Here is a 22154-nt window from a genome sequence, read left to right on the forward strand (position 1 = left end):
GCTGACATAGCCATCTTTTTTTTTTTTGTCCACTTTAGTTTCTGAGATGGGGCTCCCGCTGAACCTGGAGCTCAATAGCTAAGCTAGATGGAAGAAAAAGCTCCTGCGATCTGCCGACACCCACCCTTGGAGAGCCAGGGCTGCAAATGTCACCATGCCCAGCTTTAAGGTAGGTACAGGGACATCTAAACTTGGGGTCATAGAACTGCTTGAGTGGCAAGCACTTTACCAACAGAGTCCCTTATTTTATATTCTTTGAAACAAGGTTTTATTCTGTAGCCCATGTTGGTCTGGAATTCATCAGGAAGCCAGGGCTAACCCAAAGATGGCAGCAATCCTCCTGTCTCTGCTGAATGCTTGGATTATAGGTGTAAGCCACCACACTTGACTCCTAAAATGAGCTTAAACTAGTTCAGTATCTACAACACATACTGGGAAATACATGAAGATGTAAGATAATGCAGGGCTCTCGGGTTTCAAAGAAGTAAAGACACAGGCAAGAACTGAAACTGTGGCCTTATTTACTTATCCAGGGACAGAAACAGATCACAGGTCAATGTCAATGGTCATAGGTTAATGTTATATGCACAAAGAAAATACCTAGGAAAGTTTATTTCTTTGAAACTAATCTGGTTTTGGAGCAGATTTCCATCTCATGAGCCAACAAGTGGGAAGCACCCCACAGTCTAACTAGCAGCTGGTTATTTAATCACCGCTCTGCGGGTTAAGGTCAGGGACCCCAGCTCCACATCTAACAGCTAATCTTTACACAATGGCCTTTGGTCACCTTTCTACCCCCCACTCTTCTCTGCCATCTGGCTTCTACCTCTACTGATCTATGGAAGTGGAGCCCTGGCTCCATGTTCGATCCAGGAACCACCCCTCATTTACCATCCAAACTCCCTGTCTCTTGGGTTCCACCACACTGAACTTCCTAGGCCACTCGCGGCCCTTAGGCTACCGGCCTTCCTGCAGTATTGCTGCAGAGAGGAGAGCTCCTAAGCGGAACTCTGGCCTTCAGATCATAGACACATCTGCGATCCCTGAAGGGGCGTCTACAGCGCCACCCATGTCTCTGGATGCCAACACTGGCATTCCCACCTCACCACTCAGTGTTTTAAAGATGAGACCGCACTTTCCCAGCCAACTGGTTCTGATAGTGTTTGCTTCTGTGCCAACAGTCCCTCCAGCTAGCCAAGGTAACAGACGCTGGTGGCGCGGCTTCTTTCCATAAGCACCCGCTCCCCAAATCAGATTCTGCTTCTTGCATCCTGTCCCCCTTACTTCTGAACTCAGCTGTCCTGAGTTATATTTACAGTCTCTTGCTCAACTGCCACCGATTCTCCTTATTTATTTACCCAGCTGCTTCTGCTCTTTCCTTATCTGATGTTGCTCCGTGGAGTGTCCACCTGCAGCAGACACCAAACATTTTCTAGACCTCATTTATGGTCACTGATGGCCCCGGCCCCCACTCGCCCTGCCAGCACTGTTCCCCTGTTGGAAGAGTTCTGTCTAATTGACAAACGGTTTTCAGCGCAGCTTTCTGCAGCCTGTCTCAGTTTAATCCCCAGTCTGGGGTGGCCGCTTTAGAAGACAGCTGCTGGGATTCGGAAAACCAAGAACAAACGCTAGCACTTACTCTTCAGTAATCTGTCTCACGAGGAACAAGGGTCTGTAATAGTAAGCTTACAAGAAATGTTCTTCAGGAAGCTCCAGGCACTCCACTCTTTATACCCGGAGAACCGGTGATGGTTGATGTACCGTCGGATCCCCACAGAGTGAGGAGCGCACTCCAGCGGCAGGTCGGAGGTCCAGTTCCACTGGTGAACTGTATCTCTACCGTTCATTGTCGTGTTGAATGACACCTAAAAATAAACATGAAGTTATGCTTCCAAATAGCGGTCCGTTCTGCCTGTCTCCAGGATAAACGAACAACCAGAAAGACCCCACAGAATATGTGCAGTAAGCCACAGAGCAATCTTATAAAGGCAAATGGGCCACACTTTTGTACAGTGGCTTGTTTTCTATAAAACAGTGCTTCTCAACCTTCCTTTAATACAGTTCCTCGTGTTGTGGTGATCCTCGCCATAAAATTATTTTTTTAAAAAAGATTTATTTATTTATTATGTATACATCATTCTGCCTCGATGTATGCCTGCACGCCAGAGGAGGGTGCCAGATCTCAGTACAGATGGTTGTGAGCCACCATGTAGTTGCTGGGAATTGAACTCAGGACCTCTGGAAGAGCAGCCAGTGCTCTTAACCTCTGAGTTATCTCTCCAGCCCCCATAAAATTATTCTTGTTGCTATTTTATAATTATAATTGGCAACTGCTGTGAATTGCAATGTAAATATATGATAAGCAGGATATCTGGTATGTGATCCTGTGATAGCAAAGGGGTAATGACCCACAGATAGAGAACCGCTATTATAAAGTATTAACAAGAAAGTTAGACCAACACAAACATTACTCAATTCTGTTCCCTTATCGACATTAGGTCCTACTGAACTACCATACAGGTGTGGACACTCATCAAGGCCTTCAATAGAGCAGCTAAGGAAATATGTTGCTGTAGAAATGATTTCCATATTTTCATAGAGGAAAACCTTTATCTTGAAGCAAAGCCAAAGAGAGGGACCCCCCCCACACACACACACGAGAGCAAAAGGCAGGTGAGAAATAGGAAAAAATAAGGCAACCAGAAAACTAGTCTGAAGGTCCATTTTCTCAAGAAGAAAGATTCCAAGAAAAAAGGAAAAAAAAATAGAATGGGAAACCAAAGAAATAAAACAAGTTCCTAGGGAAACAGACGAGACCGAGACTGTAGTGAGCCCCTCAGTTCTCAGCAATGCAGACAAAGCTTTAGACACACGAGAAAGGAGGGGAGCAGAAAGACAAAGAAGAAAGGACTCTCATCTTCCACTGGGGCAGTTAAAACCCACTGCTGGAAACCATAAAGAAATAGCTATGTGAGCACGTTATTTGCAAAAATGGAGATAACTAATAGAAAGAATCGGCTAATGGAGTTAAACAACGTAGGTGTAATCCTAGAACTAGGAAGACAGAGGAAAGAATACTGCAAGCTACAGCAAAGCCCTCTCTCAATAGACAAATACAAGCCTGTTCCTAAGGAGAGACAAGTGGGAAATTGGGGGGAGGGGCAGTGTGGACAGCTCGGGACCTTCTACCCATCCTCAGGCGTGTGGGACATCTGCTGGGGCTGTGTCCAGCATGCACCTTAACTGAAGCACTACTGCCTAGCATTCCTCTTGTCCTAGCATCTGCGTGACACCTGGCCGACTTATCACACCTGCTCCTGTGTCTTAGAATAAGAATAAAGTGAGTGTAAGTCATAGAAAACCATTGAAATATTGAGTCGGGGGAGAAAGAAAAAGTAGTGTATACAATGGTATTTCAGGCTGGTAACCTAAAGCTTACTAATTTCTCAATTAGACAAAGATAATAGATTGAGTAAAATAAACTGAAAACAAGCTTTTATTTCATTTATCCAAGGACATGTGCATTTAAAAGGCTAGGCATTTACTGGATCCAAGAGGTAAAATTGGGAAATAGTTCTCCCTTAATTTCTCAACTTTCTATTACAGAAGTGATTTTTTTAAACATTATTTTTATTGTTGTTGTTGTGATCTGTGTGTATATGTAAGTGTGGGCATGCACTTGCCACAGTGTACATGTGGCGGTCAAAGGACAACTTCCTGAGTTCGGTTCTCTCCTCCCACCATAGGTTTTGGGACCAGATTCAGGCGTCGGGCTTGTGGGCTTGCAAGGACGCTTTTACCCCTGAGCCATCCTGCCATCCCATTAATGTGGATGCCACTTTGAAACCTTTAAAGGCTGTGTGGTTTCTTGAGCATCATAGGGAAATGGATTTTTGCTCCAACTTACTAATTTTATGGGTTCCATACGTGGATGCTGTAGAACCTTAACTTCCCAGGTGACCTTCAAGGGGTACGGAAAGGCAGAGCCTTTGTCGGTCCACTTCAGGTGTAACGTGGAGGTTGTGAAGTCAGCAGACAAACTCAAAACCTCGGGAGCATCTGGAATGAAAGCTTAAAACAGGAAAGTAAAGCGAAAACTTTTAGCCAAATAAGTACTATATTTTTCACACTGTACTTCAATTTCTCACTGACTGCTAAACTGGAGGGGAGAGGCAGGTTTTTATTTGTACAGCCAGCTCCCAGCGATTAAAGGGACAGACATCAGCTGCTTGTTTCAAAGACATGACACATTTCCTACTGCAGAGAGCAGCAGGGTTCCCACAATGCTCTAGTGTCACCTGGTCTGGTCGGGGACCTGCAAGGAAGCGGTGAAAGGGCTGCTTGGGGAGTCAGCAGGCTGAACCTTTAAAAACAAGCAAGCAAGCAAAGGCCAGCTGGGAAAGGGCCTCTGTGCTCCTTCAGCTTCTCACTTGTCCCCCAGCATCCGAGCCCCTCACGTGAGGGGCCACCACCCATTTAAAGAACTAAGAGCTGCTCCAAGCTGTGAGTGTCATCAAACGACAGAGACTATTCGGGTGATTTGGGCACTGAGTGCAGAAGCCAAAGGCTAACTGTGAAGGAGGATGGTAGAGACGGCAGCGTCCAGCACAGAGTCTGGGGGCCTGAGATAGACACAAGCCAGTCAGCTGGGGGCAGTGCTGGAGAAATGATGGCTAGTGCGAGAGGCTATGGGTTATGATGTCAAACGGGAAAAAGACACTCTGCTCTGAAGAAATGCCTGGATCAGAGGAATGAAGGATTCACCAGGAGGAGAAAGAAATACTCAAGATTTCTCCCAAGGGCCCTCACAAGCTCCCAGGAAGCAGCAGAGAGGAAATGGCATGAGAAACCATGGGAAGATGCCAGCTGCTGGCTCCGGATACCAGCGCTAGGAAGAGAGAGATGGGGAGAGCACTCTGCAGCCTGCCCTGTGAGAACAGCCAGCTGAATCAATGTGTGGAGCTCAGAGGAGCTTGTGCCATGGGGCTGAAAAAACAATGTGGACACAGATATAAAGGCTGCGTGTGACACACAAATGCACCTTCCAGGAGCTGGTCACAACACCAAGCATCCATAGAAGGACAGAGCTCAAAGGAGAAGGAAAAGAGACAAAATGCAGGACCACGGGGCTGAGAAGGGGCAGATGTCAAATAGTCCACATAAGACAAAACTTAGGGACAAGGGATGTCAGGGGCAAGGGGATGGTTCTTTTCTATCAGTTGCTTTCAATTGCTATGTTATAGCACCATGGCCAAGGCAACCCAGAGAAGGAAGGGTTCATGGGGCTTTCTGCAGAAAGCTTGGGACGGCTGGGCCTCTGATACTGAACTACGGAAAGTCAGCGATAAAGGCTGCTCAAGAACTCGGGCACTTGTGGAGGGAAGCTGTGTACTGGAAGGAGGTAGCAGGAAGAGTAACGTGTATGTCTACAAAACTCCCTCCCCATGGGGCATGACCAAAAGCCTCAGATCAGTGAGAAATGAGGGACGCGTGTGGCTTATCTGTGAAGCACAGGCTCGCCAGTGGCAGAAGCAGAGCTATAGATGTTCTTGCAAGCTTCTTCCTCAAATGTTAGGCACGTGAGGAGAAGTTAGAGGAAGTCCAGAACGAGTCCTTTCTTTTCTCACTTCTAATCATTTCCTGTGAAACTCAAGGGGCCCTAAATGAAGTCATGGTAAATGAGAAACCACGGGAGTAAATAAATGTTCAGGGTAAGCTGGCTGGCTGTCAGATACAGGAAAATGGCAGAATAAACCATCATTCAATGTCAAGTCTTAGACCCTAAAGATAAGTTTATAAACTTTGATTTTACTAAAATTTGCTGAATACTGTGTTTTACACCAGACTTAATATTTGGAGCTGCATGTGATCTGGAAAGCGTAGATTTAAAGTCTGCGCTATATAACAAAGTCAGCAGCATGTCAGCTATACAAGGGCATGGAGCACGCACGCTCCACGGAGAACCCTGAAGTGGAAGCTGCATGAGAAAGAAAGCACATGGGTAATGAGAAGTACGAAGTGGATCTGGTGCCAAGAGAGGGCTGGTCTGGGCGCCAGGACTGAGCTAGCAGCAACCAAGTGTGACTGAAAACACCATAATGTAGTAACTTAAACATGATGAAATGGGCACCCTGAAATGTAGCCATGCTAACCCATGAAAGATGTTTCTTTCCTACAACTAACACTAAGAGCCTTCTGAAAAGCCATATAAAAACCTACTCCTGTAGATGCTTCCTAAAATACATACATATATGAACAGAATTTAAATGGAGTCACCATTTAGTGGGGGAGAGAGAGAGAGAGAGAGAGAGAGAGAGAGAGAGAGAGAGAGAGAGAGAGAGAGAGAGAGAGAGAGAATGAATGCCCTAACTAGACACACTGGGTCAGCAAGTAAAACCTCCAATGCCAGAAATGGGTTATATCTTATTGGTCAAAGAAATCCCACACCACCACCCCAAACATCACAGAGTATTGTCTACACTATTGGCTACTCTACACAACCAGACGGTAAGGCCCTATTGCTGAAGACACAACCTCCTTAGGCCATTGAGCATGGAAAAACTGAGCTGTACTCAACTAGAAGCATCACCGCCACTGAAGTATTTATGGCACCAGAAGATACTTCTGCATACTACTGGAGGAGAAAAGTAACCATAAATTTCCAAATGCAAGGCCTGTGACCTATAACAGAAAGCTACCTACAAGATATGCTGGTACAATAGTGGCACACATGTTACTGGAATAACCAAGCACATTTTGATTGGAATTTTAAGGCCTACTCCATGAGATGGAGCCCAGACATGGCACTCTAAAGTGGCAGGCAAAGAACCTGAGAATAGCGAGGTCATAGGTCCTAGGGCAAAACCTACTACTATTGTTCTACTAAGGATCACAGCAATAAAACGACATACCCATATACCCATATATCATATACCCATAGATCAGCGCATTGCTTGATATTCATCAGAAAAGATTCTTCTTGCCATTGACAGTAACACAGAGACGCACAACTGGACAATGTTCAGAGAGTGAGAGACTTTGGAGCACTCAATTCTAAATGGGATGTCTTTATCAAAGCCCTCCCACAAGTATCAGGGATCTATGCCAAAGAAGAGGGAGAAAGACTGCAAGAAGAGGTGGTGGCTAACTTGAGGAAAACACCATCTTCCAGACACGACAGGACTGTAGCGTGTACGAACTCAAAGAGACTGTGAGTAGCATGCAACAGATCTGCCTGGGTTCAAACCAGACAGAATCCAGGTGGCAGGGGAAGAGAACACCAAGCCCCACTCCTAATCCAGAAGCTATTTGCAACTGATACTGAATGGGAAGGAGGTGGCCCTGGGTACATCAACCACATCCCAGAGTAGGCTCCAGGTCCAGGAATGGTTGTCTGAAATAGAATGGCCTCCGTGTCTTTGGGGGTTTTTTGTCTTGATTTCTTTTTTCTTCTTTTTGTTTGATTTTTGCTTGAGACAGACATGCAGACAGACAGACAGACAGACAGACAGACAGACAGACAGACAGAGAACAAATAAGCATGAATTAGGATGAGTAGGGAGGTAGGAATCTGGAAGAACTTGGGAAGAGGAAAGATGCCAAAATACATTGTATAAAAAGGTATTTTTAAATAAAACATTTAAATATGTATAGCAAAAAGAAAGGAGGAAAAGAAGAGAAAAGAAAAGAAAAGAAAAGAAAGATCCTCCTTTTCTTCAGAAACCCATGTAATTTACTCTTTAGCAGTTGGGTGACTGCAAAACACAGGTCACCACCCCTGTTTCCACTGAGAGATGGCGAAGGCCATGATTACAAATGAAAGGATTTAAGAGACAAAAACCCACTGTAACTTCCCTTCTCTGCATAATAGCAGAGGGAGCTGCCCAGGGGCCCCATGAGCTGCAATCTGCCTGTCTTTTGAACTAAAACAGACATCCGAGGACAATTTTAACTTGCGCTCAAAAAACTCAGAAGTACCCATACAGAAAGGAATTTAAATTGACAAAATGACCCAGCTACAGACCACACACACACACACACACACACACAGAGAGAGAGATCAGCACACGTGCTCAGGTCAGAGGACAGCTTGTGGAATCTACTCCCTCCTTCCACCGTGATGAGCTCAGGAGACTGTACTCAAATTGTCAGGTCTGCATGGCAAATACTTTACCTCCTTCATCTAGCCGTCAGGAAAAGACTGTGTCTGGACAGTCTCTTTGTTATTATTCTTTCAAACACCTAGGCTGACATAGATCTTCCCCAAGACATAACCACTCCATGGAACTGGACGAATCAAAGTTAACTTCCTTTTCTTTCCCTTGCCTCTAAGTCAGTAGTAACCTTATAAGGTTCATCACGTTACTGTGACGCCATCCTGTCACGGGTCACACACTAACAAACCTCTTCACCACCATGTGAGACGCCCGTGAACGTCAAGTTCCATCTCTGTCTCCCTGAGTTGCCTCTGTCCTTCCTGTATACTGGTGGCCAAGGTCCTAGATGTTCACTTAGGAGACTCTGGCCAAATGCCTGTGCACAGGGCAGAACACAAAGTCCCTGCCCCTTCCTTCAAAGAACACACTTCCTGTGGAGAAGACACAAGGTAAACATCTAACTACACACTGGACCATGAATTCAATTGAGGGAAATTGCCACAAAGAACGGCAGCATGCCTGAGTGTGAATGAACAGGGGGAGGGGGTCACCTCTGGGGCAGTCAGGTTACAGTCAGAGAACAAAGCACACCAGAGAAATGATGGGACACAGGCAAGAATGGAGGTGAAGGGCGCTAGGCTAGTAACCATGTGAGGGGGGGACCTCAGCTTCATCTACTTTGACTGGAAGACACATTTGCTTCCTTCCTCAGCAAGGACACCAAGTGAATGAAAGTGGCAACATTAATGAAATTCAAATAATCATAGGTCCGTGCCAGTTCCCCAGCACCACGGTACTAACGGTGATTTCACTCCATTTACAATTAACTTCTAGGCGGCTTGGGGATGCGCACTTATAATCTGAATCCTCTGAACCGAAGGCTGGAGATCACAAGCTCAAGGCCAGCCTGAGCCATACAACAAGTTCTTGTCTCAAAAATGAAAAGCAACTGCCAATGTTAACAATGAATAAAGCAAAAATTTCTTTTAAATACTTACAAACATCTTTTTCATTCAGGGTGAAATTACTTTGGAAACCATTCGGGTAATTTACTGTTACTTCATGATCACCAGGTGAAAGGGCAGCAATTTTAATGTTTGTTGTCTCCAATCGATGACAAGAACGGAGCCTATAATGAAAGAAACAGAACTTTAAACAGCATGGTAAAAAGAGCGCCATGCTCATAAAAATCTGATTCAGCACAATAAGCACTAGAAAATGCCATATGCCTTTGTGTAGCGTCTTGCCAAAATCTCAGTGGAGACCTCCAACTGCCGCACACGGCGTGTCCCCCACCCCCCCATCCCCACCCCCACCCCCCATCCCCACCCCCACCCCCCATCCCCACCCCCCCACCCCCCCATCTACCCCCCCATCCCCACCCCCCAACCCCCGTGTCTGCGTTCGATGCACTTTTACCCAGTTACCAAGCTTTGGGCAAGGGGCTGGAGGTTAAAATGCACAGACACACACAGACAGACAGCGACACAGGTCATCCTTGAATTCCTCAAGAATGCCCCCTTTATTGTGTTCAGGGGCAGATTATATAGAGATAGCCACGCCCCAGCCAAACCCACCAGAAACCACTCTGCCATCAGGAACTCCTGAAGGTCTCCTGCTCAGAGCAGCTGTAGGCACTCAGATCAGGGGACAAGAAATTCAGGATCTGGGGTCTCACCGCTCCCAACAGCGTCAGGTTGTTGGTTGGTATGTACTAAATGCTAAGACCGAACAAAGAGGAGCCAGAAAGTATGGAACAAGCAGAGGTCTAGCACTGTTCCGATCCCGCCTCAACCTGGCCAGAGCAGCCTCAGCTCCACAGGCTGCTCCCTTCAGCACAGAACATCAACACCCAGTGCCTCATGCTAGAGGCAGGCTCAACAGAGGCTGGTAGAAGATGTCAAACTGGACACAGCGGTCCCTCTGCACATACCTTCTCTCCTTCCCCACTGCGCTGCCTGGACTTAGGGTTTTCTTTAACAAAACTTCATCATTTGGCTTTGGAAGGGCTTCCAGTCCCTTCTGGACCAAAGAGTCTTGCACACCACCACTATTTTCCGCTCTGATTTCACAGCCCTTTGCTTCCCTATGGGCCGTATTCCCAGTCTTATTTTCACTACAAAGAACTTGGCTTCTTGCAATGTAGCCCTCACCCAAGTCTGAGCAGGACTCCTACTCAAACATTTGCTTAGGACTTTGGACTTGACCCTCCAGGCTTTAACTTACAACCTGAAACCATCGGAATTCTCCAAACCACACCATTTCATTGATTCATCTTGGGTACAAAGTCTTGCTCTCTGGTCGCAAAGGAGATGGCGCCTGTGTCTTCTGCCATACTCCATGATCTCCGCTCCTTCGTAAGTCACCTTACACTTCAGTCAGCCAGCCGCCCACAGTTACTGTGGGGCATGGTTGTGAGGCCCTGGTGAGCAGGACTTAAGTTTCTTCCCAGTGTGCCACACCACAGCCAGCCATCATCTATTACCCACCCAGAGTTCCAGGATCCCCTCCCCAGGACTCGAGATAAGACTATCCTCTGCCCCTCTGAGAACAAGGAATGGCCACACGACTTTATGTGGCCAGAGAAACCTGAAGCAGTCAACGGTTACCCACTTCAGGAAGAAAGTTCCAAAAGCCAGTACAGGCTATGTCCCTTCTCTTCCCTTCCAACGACCTCCAAACACAAAGGGGTTTGGGGTGGAAATCCCAGCTAAGCCAGAACGTAAGCAGAAAACAGTCCTTCATTTTCATGAGCAAAACATAGGGGTTTGAAGACTGTTTCTGCGACACCCTCCAACTCCTCTTAACTGATAAATCATCCCAGTGCTTACAATAATACTTGGGAAATGTACCCTGAAGGGGCATAGCGGACTGTGTTTAAACACATTGTGTCTGTTTATATTGGGACCGCTTGTTAGCAAACTGGGACTTGGAGAAAACCTTGCTTTGATTAGCAACGCATTGTCCTGCTGGGTTTAGGGAAAAGGGAGAGACGCTGTGTAGGCCTCCACTCTCGGAAGAACTGCGTCATGCCCACCCAAGATTTACTCGAGCTGTAGGGTGATGCTGAGAGCTTTCCCCATCCTCCCAAGGCCCAGTTCAGTCTCCTCCTTAATAACATGGACCCGTTGCTTACTGGACATTGCCTCCCGGCTAGGAGAACTTATCTCCAAGACTCTTGAGGAGCCGGACTTATTAGCATCTGACACCAGTGTCAGCCTAGGGGTTCTGTTGGGCTTCTTAGGAGTCTTCTAAATAGAAAATCATTCCTCCTTGCCCTGCTCACTTCTTCAAATGCAGGGCTACTCCTCATGAATCAACTTGAATGAACCATGAGGTTCCAGGCAAAAGATGGCAAAGGAACCAGACGACAAGGACAGGCTCATCAATGGCTGTGCAGGCCCTGAACTGCCGCATCCAGACCACTTCCCCGAGAGTCAACACCTGTGTGTGGAGCCGCTGTCACTGTCGCGGGCATTTTCTGTGAGACACAGACTTCAATCTGACAGAGGCAGACACTGGTTTGGCTAGACCCGCAAGGCCCCCTGACCAGATCAGTACACTGTGGGCGGTATTCCACTCTCTTTCTGCGTACAACGGAAGAAACAAACCTGTGGCTAGAAGACTTTGTTTCCATCCGGCTAATGTAAAACAGAATTTTTAAGAATGAGAAGACGGAGTGAAAACCTCCTTTGGACACCCAGGAACAAAACCGTCACACTCTACAGTAACCAGGAAGGACGCTCTGGATTACGGCTTTGGGCGAACCCCTGGATTTCATTACCTGTCTCTAATGCAAACTTCTTTAACGGTTCCAGAGCTGACCCCAAGGGGCTCTGTCCACATGCAGTCCCACACTTGCATATTGTTGGTTGTGCATTTCAGATTCTGAATTGCTCCTAAAGGAGGAAAAACAACAGACAGGTATATACACAGCACAGAGCACACATGAGGACCTCTCTGGGGCATTTGAGGGTCAGTGTCTCGGAGTCGAGACAAGTAATGGGGCCACAGAGGACAACCCTCTCCACGAAGAAAGGACCCTACTCATAGGATGCTACTTTGTAGCTGTTTTTCTAACTCTGTTTTCAGTGGGTTTTTAAAATGAATATATTTTTAAATTTCTTAAGATTATAATACAACTATATCATTACCCCCTTTCCTATCTACCCTCTATACCTTCCCATGTATACTCCTCTCGTTCTCTTTCAAATTTATGTCCCTTCTCTCTTCAGTTCTTGCTAGTTGCTGTTACATATATTTGTATGCTACATATGTATGTTACATTTATTTTTATATATGTGTATGTATATATGTATATGTATGTGTGTGTATGTGTGTGTGTGTGTGTGTGTGTGTGTTTACTAAGAGAGGGTTTCTTTGTCCTGGAAATTTCTCTGTAGACCAGGCTGATCTCTATCTCGCAGAGACCCACCTGCCTCTGCCTCTGAAGTGCTGTGATTAAAGGTGTGCACCACCACCATCTGGCTATATATTCCTGAGTAATTAAGTGCAACCTGCTCAGTCCGTATAATGTTACCTTTACGTAAGTTTTCAGGGCTGACCATTTGCTCTGGTTAGTCCCTTGGCATGCTCTTCCCTGGGTAAAGCTCCCACTCTCATATGTTGGCGGGAACCAGCAGCTCTCTAGTTGGACTTAAAACCCACTCAACAAAAGGAAAATCATGCCGGCTGCTGGAACTCTAGCCAACTACCTGGGGCTACTGAATCATAGATCATGTAGGACAACTGACAACAGCCACTTCACTAAACCAGCGCAATCCTTAACTACACTCTAAACATGCGTCCTTAGGCTCCCAGAGAAGCATAGTTAGTCCTCATCCCTCATCAGGGAAACCTCTCTCTCTAACAGTTGGAGACCATTACAGAAAACCACAACTGATCAATGAAGAGCGGTGAAGCCCAGTGTTAACGGGTACATTTCCAAAACAACTCCTCCACCTGAGGCTCAGGGATTATTGCAGAAGAAGGGGTGCAACAACTGTAAAAGACAGAGCAACAGGGGTTCGCTGTGAAGACTAACTCTCCTGGAAGTGTCAGAAGCTACACCCATGAGTTCTCATCAACATAGCTGCTTAATCAAGACACCAATAGGCATGCTAACATGGAAGAGCGGCAGCTGTGAGGTTTCAGCCCTGGACAAAGAACTGCAGTCAACTAAGAAACTCTGTGTGTGTGCACGTGTGTGTGTGCGTGTGCGTGTGTGTGTGTGTGAAGGGGTTGGGATGTGCTTTGTTTCTGAAATTAAAAGGTAACTAATAAAAGCCAAGTAGTGGAGCAGTAGTAGTAGGGTTAGACTAAAAGCAAACCCTTCACTTCCAGAGAAAAGAATTATTCCAGAAAAGCTCTAGGTGTATATACCACATCTGCAAACCGGAATAGCTGGGGCTGTGTCTCTGTTCGTGCCAGACTGCCCCTCCACGGGAACCAACAATCAATCACTATTGTAAATTACATTCCAACACAATGAACTCAAACCAGCCTATAGAAAATATCCTCGTGTGTGTGGACTTGACCAGTACAAAAGAAACAGCTCAGAAGATTACAGTCCTAAGAGTCTGTATCCACACCCATACAATGACACTGCGTGATGGAATATATGGGCACAGGCATAGGAACCACTCAATGAAAAGCCACCCTGGAATGGAGCTGAAAAGAAAGGAAAGGGGCACTGAAGGTGGGAAAGAGTAGGAAAAAAAGGGAAAGTGGAGGAAGTGGAGAAAAGGGAAGGATAAAAGGTGAGGGGTGGATAGAAAGAGAAACACAGGAAAGGGAAGAGGAAAGCAAGGAGGAAGGAAAAACAGTATGAAAACTTATCTCATACCCTATAATGTCATGAAAAGGCGTATTATTGTATATATTACAGGCATGATACTGCTGTCACACATTATAAATTAACATAAAAATCAGAAACACCTTAGAAATGTGCACAGTAGTAACCAGCAGTTACCACAATCACATTATTTACTTCGTAATCTTGGGGAAGAGAGCTTTTTAATTATGTAAACATTATAAAAATAAAGTTGATGGGCAGCAGGATAGCATCCTTCACAGAAATGAGCCAAGCGGTATCTGCATAAACATTCCGAAGAATGTTTTAAATAAGACACGAGAAACACATGAAAAGAGTTTCGATTCCGTTTAGAAAACTCTCTTCAACGACAACACTTGGGACAGAGAGCAGCACTGCTGGCTGGGCGGGGCGGGAAGGGCTGGCTACCGGGACACAGTGGGCATTTTCTGTGCTCTGGAATGCAGCCAGATCTTGATGGTGCCTGGCTTAGCAACTGCACATTGTCAAAACTCAGAGAATTGTATCCTAAAGGAATGCATATCATTGTCTGAAAATTATGCATTATTATTTGTATAGGGTCAAAGAATATTTTGATCTGCCTTTGATAAGGAGGCTTTTAAAAAGAAACTAAAAACACATAGGAAAAAGACTGCAGAGAAACAGGACTAGTTTAGAGTGGAAAGTAAACCAGCTTGCTCATTTGCTGCAAGGCTTTTGTACTTACCCCTCTTCAGACTACTTGCTTGCAGGGCCAGATGCAGAAGCATGAATGCCGACAGGAGCCATGGCAAGTTTGGAGTCATTCTCCTTCTCTGACTGCCCACCATCCAGGATGGCTGCTTCCACCAGGAGTAAACACCCATCATCTGTGCTGTGCTGTCAGTCCTGGGATGGGAGAGGAACACAGGGGCTGTCCAAATGGTTCAGAAGACACACCTCCCTCTGGGTGCACAACACCAGAAGCTGTCAGGACACATACACTGAAGTGTGCTGTGCCCTCCTGGGTGGAGAAGCCAAGCTCAGCTGCTCTGGCTCTCAGACATCAAAAGCTGCTTGCAGATGCTGCTTTCACCTGCTTGCCACAGACAGCAGCCCCACAACAGGCTTCCCATTCAAGATTACCCTGAACACATGTGCATCTCCACATCTCACTCCAACACTGCTAACAGAGGAAAGCTAACCAATGCACTGACTGGTGTTAACACAGCCTAGGTTTGAGCCCTAGATAGCCCACTTACTGTGCGGCCCCAAATATACTCAAAGAGACCCCAACCGATCTGTGCCTAGGCACCCCTCTGCAAAGCTGAGGTGCAAATGCATTTTCCTACCAAGTTCATTATGAGAAGCAAGGAATTATAAGCACAAGCAAAGCAGCTGAAATGTGCAAAGCTCGTGGTCAGGCTGTTTATTGTGTTGTGTGGGGGATGGGGGAAAGAGGAAACAAGAGTGACTCCTAGTCTTAGTGTCTACACAACGCATCCCTGGGTGCACGAAGAAGCAGGCAACGAGAGCAGAGGTACAAACTAAAGGATTCAAAGATCTGTTTTAGTCGAGCGCTAGTGTGCTTCCACTCCACATGACAAACAGAAGCCTCCTCCCACAAAACACAGAACACTGTCCAGGGAGAGCCAGGGAAGCTCGCACAGACCCGGCTGATTCTACTGCTGGTTCACTGGAGTAGCTATGCTCCTTCCCATTTTCCAACAGACATATCTGACAGCCGACAAGACCCTCCACTGCACCTACGTCTGGTCAGACCTAACAGTGCCCACCCAGCTTTACACTGCACAAAAAAACCAAGGACCTAAAACCTTTGAACAATGTCTAAAACGTGAAAGAGTCTTAGGATAATGGGAAAACAAAAATTATTCCAGAAGGAAGAGGGCCAACATGGAAAGCAGCAAAATTCTAAAGATTACATTTTTCTTTACGACAGAATGGTAGTCCATTACACACACAAGCATTCGGGCACCCCAAGTTTTCATCACCAATTTTTCTTGTTGATGGACAACTGGGATGACTGCAATTTCTTTGCTGCAGTGAATAAAGCAGCAATATGATGCTGCAAACTCCTCTAAACTAGGGTACGGCGTTCCCTAACTGCGGAAGTTCACTGAGACTTCTGTGAGTTCTATAGACCTCGGTTCGTTTCAGTGTGTGGTGCTTTTTATTTGTAACGTTTATTCTTTTTTTAATTAGAAAGTTAACACAAAAGTTAATTTAAAAGTTAACAAAAATGTCACAACATTTTCCGTGAGCAAAGGGGACAGCCATAAGAACAAGGAGGGCATGCCACGAATGTAGCAATTGGAAGCAAAAAAAAAAAAAAAAAAAAAAAAAACAGTGTGAAAAAGGTATTACTGACGTTACATTTTAAAAGATTTACTTTATTATTATCATTATTATTATTGTGTATGTGAGTGTGTGTGTGTGTGTGTGTGTGTGTGTGTGTGTGTTCCACAGGCACGTGGCTGCCTGAGGATGCCAGGAGAGGCTGTCAGTCCTCCAGGACCTACAACTGCAGGACAGTTTTAAGCCACACGATAGTGGGTGCTACGACGGGAACCCGGATCTTCCGCAAGAGCCATCAACACTCTTACCCCCGCCCATACTAAAATATCTAAAACACCGAGTAATCGTGAAACAAAAGTAGAAAGTGGATGAGGGATGGAGACCTGCTAGAGAAAAGAGATCCAGCTTCTCGGTGACCAAAGCCTGCGAGAAAGCCATGTTTGTCACTGACAGTAAAAAGAACACTCTCTCCTTGGCTATAGCTGAACACTGTGAAAAACACGCAGATGAATCTCAGATACCTTACATAATTATAACCCAAACACATTCGAGGTACAAGCACAGGCTTCTAATCTGTTTGGCTATTTTCTAGATGAGTGAACAAGTTCTCTGTCAACTCCAATGTCACCGAGCATGCCTATTAGCATGAAAATGTATTCATGGAATGTCCCAGCACTCGCTGCTGAGGTTACAGAATTACACAGCTGTGCCGGAATGGCTCAAATCATCACAAACTATACCCGCCAAATGGCTCAACATATGTTAGGAGAACGCTTCACTACCAGCTTATGGTTATTCTAGAAGGGAAACTCAGGTTCCACTGCCATGCCAGGAAGAAGGGATGAGAGGGGCTGGGAGGAGGTGGCCAAGGAAGGACTCAGGACCAGGTGCTGCCAGACAGGGACTCTAATCTTGGCTCCATTACTAATTAGCAGTGTGACTGAGGGCAAATCACTTAATCCCTCTAGCTTCAGCTTCCACCGATGTAGCCCAGAGGCAAGTTCTGTTTACCGGCCCCAGCAGACTCTGAAAGCTCAGCCGCAACGCAATGCTCCGTTCCCGCCAACAGGAGCAGGCAGTGCTGAAGGCTGGGTAGTTGACTGGCACAGACCTAGCACAGGGAAAGCCACCTCCTGTGGACTCCTGTGCCTCAGGACGAGGTGATCCAGCAAAGAGGAACCAGCATGGCATCAACAAGGCCTGCCTAACTTAAAACAGGCAGGGTGATAAAGAAGGCTTCCTTCATCTTCACTCTCAGAACACCAGGATCAAGTTATGTGGACACTATCACAAGATGCTAACAACACACTCAACTTCCCATCCAACCCAGACTCGCAAGTGAACTCACTTGAGGACCAGAATTATAGCATGCCTAGAACCTCCCAGTGCTTTCCCAGATAAAAATGATGTGAAGAAACATCTCTCTCCTCACTTCTGCCAGAAGCAACCACTATTAGAATTTACTTTGTGACCTGTGTGATACCCCACCCCCATCCCACCTCCACCCCTATTAAGAGAAGAACAAATTCTTACAGTATTTCAGGAGCTAATTTGCAAAGTTCAGAGAGCTACCTCCGGAAGCAGCCATAGGGTTACTGCAAGTATTTGGTGGTCAAAGCAGACAGCATATGGGCAGGCAGGTGGGAACGGCAGTCTCCAGGCAGGTAGTTTAAAGGAAGCAGCTGGCAGGCATGGCTTTGCTAAATTCATTAGATTTTCAAGATCGGATAGGAATCTGGGATTTCCTATGAAATACTCAAAATTTTGAAGACAAGCAACTGATTCCTATTTTTGGAGTATTCTAGATACCAAACAAGCACCTATGAATAATATAATTATCTTAAAAGATTTTAAAATGTTCTTACACCCTTCTGTTTAAGACAAGTTATTGTATCGACATGGAAAGAAGAAGGTCGGTATTTGTCCTTAATACACATTCCTTCAATGTACATTAAGTGACCCAAGCCTCAAGCTCCCTCCCAGGAATACAGTGGCTCTGTATGTACATCTAGTCTGCCTTGCTTTGCTCTCTGCACTGTGGATTCTGGCTCCAGGTTCGTGAGGTTTTGGACTCACCACTGAGGCTAATGAGAAAAACGAACCGAGAAAAGTAAAGCTTGGGCCAGCAGCTATGGTCCTAATAGACTTGGTCTAGTTGGTTTGTTTCTCCTGTTTTTATCTGGGAGGGGCGTGGGAGAAGACGACAGAGCGAGGAGGCAATGTGCCTGGAGGCCGGTCCCAAACCTTGCTGGCGCCGTGTGCCGTGGGCCTGTCAGCCCTTGACCCTGGTACTGCGGGAAGCATTTAGAACACCTGCTCGGTCCCAGCCAGGGAGTCTCAAGCCCAGAAGCATCTTCTACCTCCACCACAGTGAGATACTCCCTTGTGAATGACAGGAGAAAGTACACTGAGCTAGAAGCTTGGGAGAGCAGTGCTCCTGACTCACTGGAAGGCAGAAAGGAGCACAAGCTAGTCACAGCGGTCACAAGGCACCAAAGGGGTGGGGGGTTGGGGGGGGGCACTGCCATCCGGCTCCAGTACTCTCTGTCCAGAGGCACAGCTCTGTGAAGCTCATGGAGTGAGTCTGTACATGCACCCTACCCTGTACCAACCACAGGGACAGGACAGCACAGTCATCAGGTGTACGCAAGAGACACTTAGACATGTTTCCAGAAAGACTGGTGGCAACACACATTGAACTTCTTGGCGCTGAAAATTAAAAGGAACACACGCTTTTCAAAATATAAATGATTGCTTTCAGACTTCATTTAGAACTATTGACTGTGGATATAGAAAGCACCGAGACCTGTAAGTCTGCAAAGGTCCATCTTCCATGACGTGTCCTTTGGAGGGTTCTGAAGAACAAAGTTTACAAAAATGGGGCAGGGAGAGTGAGCGAGGGGAAAGGGAGAAGTAGAGACGAGGAGACGGGTGCTGAGGAAAACATGCCTCAAAAGTGCACTCCATGCCCAGCGTGGATCTCATGCTAGGCTTCACCAGAACTAAAAACTCGAGCCAATGGACCTCTTGTTCTTTGGTGAATTCCCTGTGTCCATTTCTAGAACCTCCTCAAGCCGTTTTTACAAAACTCCCAGCAGGAAGAGTGGCGTATTCATTGTCACTGCCGAGTCCCTGCAAAAAGGGCAGCCCCTGTGTTTCCATAGTCACATCCCTGTCAAAGCGGTACAATGTCCGGCCCATTAGCATAATGACAGGCCCACACACTTTTCTTATCCTCAGGCCATATGATACCCCAAGTGTTGCCCACACACGGGGAGCGGATGTTAGAGGCGTGGTTCCCACACCTTACACCGAGGCACCTCAGGCACCAAAGCCAACCAACGGGGCTATCAGTGCCTGCCTGCCCCCTTCTAAGAACCTCGGCCTGACACTACTCGGTTTCCACATTCTTTTTCCTTTTGAGTTGACACGCATGACTTCTCCAATCTGTTACTGAAGTTGTAGGTCATAAATACCTATTAAGTGGGTTTTGACCTAGCAGTTTTGAAATGTTAGGTAACTTCTAACTAGGTCATTGTGAAAACATTAATAAAATACTCTAGGCATGAGAGTACTTAGGGAGTCCATTGTATCAGACTTTAATCAGCATCCTGCAGACAAGATAACAATATTGAAATTTAACTTTTCTATGTTATAAAAAACATCCACCATGGTGAATGAATGTAGTAGAATATTCACCCCCCCCAAGAATATACTAGTCTATGATTTAAATAGAATATTTTTTTTATTTCTTGTCTTACTTTATCTCAATTTCCCAAGAACAGTTTTTAGCACATGTCTTCAAGATTTTTATTTTTCAAGATCTTCCATGCCAAGTTGGCTAATTTTCATTCCACTGAGGCCTTTCTGTTAATTCGAAAGCGTCTCCATTCGTCGACTCCAGAATATCAAAATAAGAACACGCTCAAAACTCCTTTGAAGGCTTCTCCGTACCTCCACACACAGCTGGGTCCACACACAGCTGGGTTCGTGTGATAAACAAGGCCCTTCTAGATGCTTGGCTCTGGGCCTCTCCCACACCACAGTAGCTCCCTAAATGCAGCACACTCCAACGGCCCAGTGCCTCCCCACAACCATGGCCCCATGGGCATCCCTTGCAGTATCTCCTGTGGTGTTTCCATTTCTTTCCACCTTTCAGGGATGGATGCTCTCTCCCCTCAAGAGCAATGTCTGTTGACTCATCACTCACGTCAGCAAGGCTCTAGGAGTGACTCAATAAGTAATAACTAACTAGTAAAAAATGAACTTTCGTTTATTACAGAAGTGAGATGTTCTATTAGTCAACTCCCAGGGCTGGGAAGACAGCTCAGTCAGAAAAGTACATGTCAGGTAAGCATGAGGACCTGAGTTCAACTCCCGACATCCCCTTAAAAAGCTGAGCATGGCGAGGCATTCTTAAGCTCTCATTGCTGGGGGTGGAGGGTGGGCAGATACACTAAGACTCCTGGGGCTTACTGCCTGGCCAGTCAGCTTAGCCTCATCTGTGAGCCTCAGGTCCCAGTGAGGGACAGACACTGTTTCAAAAAGCAAGGAGGGCAGGATGGCCCCAGAGGAACAAAACCAGAGGTTGACCTCTGGCCTCCATGTATGTGCACCTGCACACATTAACATAATAAAGAAACAAGCAAATAAATAACCCAAAGAACATCCTACAAGCAATTTTACTGTGTAAGAAAGCTTGATAAAGGCTCACATTCAAAACAAATAACCAAGAGCAGACCAGTTCCTTAGAACAGGTCCAGTCCTCCTCATCCAACCTGCTAGAACCTGCTAGGACCAGAAGTGCTTGAGAGTCTGGACTTTTCTTTCTTTTGCACCTTGGTACTTGCATAAGTACAATGAATCACCTCAGAGAAGGGAGCCCAAACCCAAACCTGAAGGTTCCTTTACACTTTGTACTGGCCATGCACTGGATAGTTCAAAAGTCATTTTGTACAATGGTTTTGGTGACCCTGTGTTTTGACTGTGGACTGTCAGGTGCACATGTGGCATCACGGTGACATTTTCATCAGTACCAGGTATGCCAAGTGCCTGTGTTAAATCTGCCCCTTCCCTCGCTGGCTCCTGACACCAGCAGGGAGCGCTCCTCCTCAGCTTGCTTGGGGACTGCTGGCTCTTCTCACCCTTTTTCCCTCACTGGATATTATCCACTCTTGTGGCTTCAACCACCACTCATACGCTAATGACTTCCAAATCTGTTTCACAGAACTGGCCCCTGCCCAGCTACAGACTAACCATTTACCAGACAAGTGTGTGCTTATCTATACAAATCCACTCAAGCAGGCTCCCAAGAAATGTGAAAAAAAAAAAAATACTTGGATGCTTCATATGTACTTGGATGCCTCGGAGTCCTCAAAAATCCAAAGGAAACACAAGGAAACTCACTTTCCCCTCTAGGCATGTTCTCTCAGGCCGAGGGCCAAATCAGGATCGCTCAAGACAGTCACTCTGGACTCCTTCTTCGTCCTTCCCACCTGATCACCAAGTTTACTCCCCAACACCCCTTATTTTTCCCATCCTCGATTCCTCGAATCTCCTTGGCCACGACCCCCACCACTTCTAGCATAGGTAACTTATTCATCTTTTCATTCATTTCAGGTCTCCAAGCTAGGACCTCACCAACGCAGCTTCCTCGTGAGATGAAGGGCTTGGCCCAGAAGCTGCATCTCCACTCTTCCTCCATCCCATTCTCCCCTCCACCCCATTCCCCCCTCCATCCCATTCCCCCTCCATCCCCTTCTCTCCACCCCATTCCCCCCTACATCCCTTTCTCTTCATCCCGTTCTCTCCTCCATCCCATTCTCTCCATCCTATCCCCCCTCTATCCTCCCCCCTCTCCACCCCATCCCCCCTCCATCTCCTTCTCTCCA

At 46.3% G+C, this 22154-nt stretch overlaps 1 protein-coding gene across 1 annotated transcript in view; it reads right to left on the reverse strand.

The window, feature by feature from the left end:
- Lifr (LIF receptor subunit alpha) overlaps positions 1 to 22154 on the reverse strand; it is a 50460-nt gene that overhangs the window by 22306 nt on the left and 6000 nt on the right. The window contains 5 exon segments of the mRNA XM_038321463.1: positions 1691 to 1865; positions 3908 to 4071; positions 9155 to 9285; positions 11941 to 12055; positions 14696 to 14856. Coding sequence (XP_038177391.1) covers positions 1691 to 1865; positions 3908 to 4071; positions 9155 to 9285; positions 11941 to 12055; positions 14696 to 14837 — 727 coding nt within the window. The 5' untranslated portion in view covers positions 14838 to 14856.

This window comes from Arvicola amphibius, chromosome 3 (genome assembly GCF_903992535.2).
Source record: "Arvicola amphibius chromosome 3, mArvAmp1.2, whole genome shotgun sequence".
Classification (NCBI taxonomy): Eukaryota; Metazoa; Chordata; class Mammalia; order Rodentia; family Cricetidae; genus Arvicola; species Arvicola amphibius.